Source organism: Alternaria postmessia (assembly GCF_024291825.1).
Source record: "Alternaria postmessia strain BMP 2775 chromosome Unknown scaffold_219, whole genome shotgun sequence".
Taxonomy (NCBI): domain Eukaryota; kingdom Fungi; phylum Ascomycota; class Dothideomycetes; order Pleosporales; family Pleosporaceae; genus Alternaria; species Alternaria postmessia.
This window is the reverse complement of record NW_026260292.1, coordinates 14750-19529: the sequence shown is the minus strand read 5'-3', so window position 1 is coordinate 19529 and position 4780 is coordinate 14750. Positions and strand designations below refer to the sequence as shown.

At 51.6% G+C, this 4780-nt stretch overlaps 1 protein-coding gene across 1 annotated transcript; it reads left to right on the top strand.

The window, feature by feature from the left end:
• Nucleotides 1-2967: 2967 nt before the first annotated feature.
• AMTR1_2 (Transcription activator amtr1) lies at nucleotides 2968-4551 on the top strand (the record flags this gene model as incomplete). Its single annotated transcript, XM_051737718.1, has 3 exons — nucleotides 2968-2973; nucleotides 3018-3681; nucleotides 3731-4551. The coding sequence occupies 3 exons, from the start codon at nucleotides 2968-2970 to the stop codon at nucleotides 4549-4551; spliced, it is 1491 nt and encodes a 496-aa protein (XP_051582524.1).
• Between the last annotated feature and the right edge of the window lie 229 nt (nucleotides 4552-4780).

Here is a 4780-nt window from a genome sequence, read left to right as displayed (position 1 = left end):
AGTCCCATGCCGATTGCCTCACATTGCGCTTCGGGCAGATAGATGCAGTACTCGTCTGCAATCTCTCTGCAACGCCTCCGTGCCCACTCGCTTCGTACGCTGATCCAGTGCGACCCATTGATGCTGCCGCCACCGGCTCTGGTCGGAAGATATACAATCAGAGTTGCTCATGTCGTGTGCTGCGAATTTCCGGCGTCCACAAAAAACGGAGATTAAGCTGCTGGAATCTAGGTGGAACCGGGGCAGAGGCTCTGTTCGGTGATTAGACACGCCGGGCAGGGTAACCTCGGCAAAATCGAGCGAGCTTCCTGGCCGTAGCTGGCGCAGAAGTGTCATATCCACCATTCCTTTGTCGCGCAACAGAACCAGCTTTCCGCATGGAATCAGGCCCTTCCTTTCTCTGCCTTGTCTATGGCGGAACATTTGCGGAACATTTGCGGAACGTTCGATAGCGTGTGCAAGTCGTTCTGCCATGTTGTGCAGTCCTCTTCGAGTGCTGCGACTTCCAGTTCACTATGCTCCGTCCCACATGACTAGGATATTTGCGCACAGTCCATTGCCGCGTATGAAACGAAGTTGCTCACGGACCTTCCGGGAACTCGCGGAACTTAGGTCGCACCGCAAGGAGCCCCATGAAACGAAGGTGATTAGATGCGAGTGCCACAGGGGAGACTGGATCAACCATGTGCGGAGGCGCAAGGGGAAGATTGCGACTCAGGCTTCTTTACCTTTCAATAGCGAAGCAGTGGTCGGCCGCGGGAAAAAGAAAGGGGAAGAAAGAAGGACCCGGAACGGGAGAGGGAGTAGGCCGTGTCCTGTCCTAATGGACGAATCAAGACGTCGCTAAGCCAAGGCCAGTAGAAGCTAACAGCGCGCACAGTTCCTTGGTGCTAAGTGAAGCAAGCCGTTTCATGACCGGTCAACTACTTGCAATCCGATCGAGGGTACTCTGGCTTCCCAGCGAATGTGTGCAGCCTCGTCGGTAGTATTTGCAAGATGCGAGGTGCTGCAGCGCACCATGCTATCTCTCCTCCGTTTCTGTCTCTGTTGACGTAGTTGCCTCCTGCGAGGAGGATAGCCGGAAATTTAGACAGACATTAATGCCGCCTGCGCGATCGCGACGCAGACGCGATATCAACTTACCAGCCAGACATCATTACACAGATCTATGCGATAGTGCCTCTAGAGCACTACACCAAAGAACTGTCGCAACAACAGCCATTGGGTGCGGCTCTACAACATCGTTTCTGTGGTTAGTGGCGGTAGTGGCGGTAGTGGTGGTGGTGGTGGTGGTGGTAGCGAGGCGAACGAGGGCGTATCACTGTCCAGGGCGCATTGGCGTCCGGCACGGTACGTAGTCCTTGACTTGGCGCTTCAACTTCATGCGAGTAGGTTTCGTGCTTGCGTTAGCCTATCAAAGCTAATTGCTAGCAACTTTTTCAGCGAGCTTTTGTTGTGCGAGTTTAATTTTTAGAGTTCAATTGTCGTATCCCTTCAAGGGCTTCCTTTGCAGACTTCGGGGCGTTAGACTGTGGAGGTGCAAAGTTGGGACGGGATTGTAGCGGAATGCGTATCGAGCACGCAGACATGGTACCCGAACTTCCTCAGATTTCGCGGTAGTGACTACCCTTGCAAACACAGGCTGGCGGTGGAAGGGGGCAGCGCCATTACATGGTGCTTGCGTGCTTATCCAAGATTAGAATGTGCGATGATAATAGAGCGTCGTCACGTTGCTAATGCTAACTCCTCTAACGCGTTGTTGTAAATCTCACCCAGGTCGTGGAGTCGGTTCCGACATACCTGACAGGTTATTGTAAAAATTGGTAGGGTGTGCCCGTCTTGGTCCCTGCATGAGGTCTCGCCTCTTACACACTAGCTAAACCAAGCAACGTTAGCGATTCGGAGGGCTACAATGACCTAGGGCTAATGGTTTTGTCGATTTTGGTAACTTTGATCATGGTAATGGTAGACTCGCAACCGGCACGAGCCCACGCTAGACCCCGCGTCCAGCCATCGGGTATCGAACGCGTTATTCTCCTCTATTATACCAGTGGATATATAGGGAAGCTCTCTCTGCTTCATGTGGATGCTTTTTTCTATCCGCTTCCTTCAGCATGAGCCTTTGCGATATTGTGCTCTCTGCATAAAGCCCCACACAGCAGAACCACCTTGAGATGCGATCACGACTCGGATGGTAGGTGGAGCAGTTCTCGCATACTGCCGTCTGCTGACTTTTCCTGCAGCCTCACCTGCCGCCAGAGGAAGCTGAAATGTGATGAGAGGAAACCCGTGTGCAGAAGGTGCATCAAAGCTTCCAGAGAATGCATTCCGAGCCCAGGCATCGTGTTCCGCCACCAACACAATGCCTCTATGAATGGAAAATGTACGGGAGCCAAAGATTCCCTGAAATGCTTCTACGCATACAAGAACACCTTCACCGGGGATGCAATATGGATGAATATCCCTAGGCAAAGTAACCATCATGTTTTGGAGCGCTATGTAGCTCATCTAATGCGGTCTCAGTTGCCTTCATCAATACGACCAATCCATATCTTGACTCTGGTATACTCGACTTAGACACTATGTTGGCAACTTCGATGGAATCGCCAAAGCCATTCGAGCCCCACTCTCTAGCTTCATGGCGCACACAAGGCAATCTTCATCGAGTTGACAATGCACTATCGAGCTTAGGATCCGAATTAGCCCCAACCAGCATTTCTCGCTGTTTTACGCCGGATCTTGAAGCCCTATCACCACAGACACGTTCACCTCCAGTTTCGGCTATAGAAAGACCTATCTCTCCGCCTACGTCGCTATCCGATCCACACACAAGTTTGGTAACGATTCTTACTACCTCTTCAGCCATGCCACCTGCAAATTCCTCTTTTAGTTTGCCGTTCGACTCGACCGGTCACATGCCTCGACCGGCTTCGACATCAAGATTGCGGGGGTGGCCGCCTTGTTCCAATGCAAGTATATCCACTCAAGACGAGCATGAGATCCTCTTCCTTTTACAGTGGTTCTCAGAAGGTCCTGGATACTGGATGGACCTGTTTGATCTCGGCAATCACTTCGCATCTCATGTTCCCGTACAGGCGCGTGAGAACCCACTACTCAGGTACGCAGCTGCTGCATGTGCTGCGAAGGCTTTCGCACGCATCCAGGAACGTAAGCTTGCCATGGGAGGTAGTTTGACACACCAAGCTGGGATGAAGCAGTATCCTGACGCACCATCAGTCGACTGGAAGCACAAAACAGCATTCTACTACGACACCACCGTATCAATGCTGTTGCACGCTCTCAATGGGGAGATCGCCTCCTCTTCCAATGAATCAATGTGTGAACTCAGACAGCGCAATAGCGATCCAGCCTGCGCCTACAACGTATCAGCGCCCAAGCGACGACGGACTTCACACAACACCTCCTTCGTGTCTAGCACTGAAGAACTTCTGGCAGTCATAGCCATTCTTTGTTTTTACGAGTTCTTGGACACGTCCGTCTCAGAATGGGAGAGGCATCTAGAGGGTGCAATATCTTTCCTGGTGCTTTCACAAGAGCACAACAGGTCATTGCAATTACCGAACTTGGTATCATCAATATCCTCAGCTAGCTCCAAACTCGCCTCCAAAGCTCAGAGAGTAGTCTTCTGGAACATTGCTAGACAGGATATGCTTGCAGCTTGTAAGCACTCATAAAGCTTCAGGTTGAAGCGTTACTAATCATCCTCCAGTCATCAACAAGACAAGCACAAGGCTTGGTACTGACGACCTAACACTATGGAGAAGAGCCGGTCTCATGCTTGATGAGCAGGCTTACATCATGCCCAGCAACGCGGCGGTATACGGCTATTTCGAGGAAGGCGATGCCATGATAAGGGAAGAACTTATATGCAACACCCTTGTTTGGCTCATGGCCAAGCTAGTCAACTTCATGGCTGTGGGCAGCGTAACTCCTGACAAAGCTGACGTGGCTTGGGGCGGTATTGCCTACCGCACCCGTTCCTTCCAGTGGCTTGGTCTACGAAAACAGTTCCAGGTCTGGCATGAAGGCCTTCCAGTCAGCTTCAGGCCCTCTGCCAGGGTAGCTCCTTCGCACACATCTGGTCAGGCCTCGAATGACGACAACGCTTCTATGTTCACCGAGGCCTGGCACTCCATGCCCATGTGCGTCTCGACCATGCAAACTTACTACATGTCTCAGATTCTCCTATCCATGAATAAGCCGCATGAGTCTGCTCTAGAACGCAATACTGAGGTCATTCGCATGGACTACCACCAATCCGTTCTGGTCGCCTGCCAAAACCACAGCCGTAGAATTATTGGCATCTCGCTCGCGCAACCAGACAAAGCGGTTCGGATCTACTCAATCCAACCCTTGTTCACTGCGGGTCAGTGTCTTAGTGACGATCGAGAACGTCGGATTGTTTTACGTCTTCTGCGAGACATTGAATCTGACACTGGCTGGGCCACGGATTACCGAGTGCGGCAACTGGTAGAGCAATGGCAAAGAACGAAACCAGACAGTCAGGCACTATGGTCGGACAGCCGATGAGCTATCCCACATGAACACAAACATCCTTCACTCACGTTCAACACGGTATGACTACACCACAGATCTGATTCAAGAAGCATTTGTAGCAGTCAAATTACGCGAAGAAGGCGTGTCTTTTGCGTATCGCGAAGTTGCAAAAAGATGCGTGGTTGGTCGAACGAGGCTGCCGCGAAGGCACGAAGGGAAAATACGTTCAAATGCAAGAGAGGCGCGTCGGCAACAACTACTC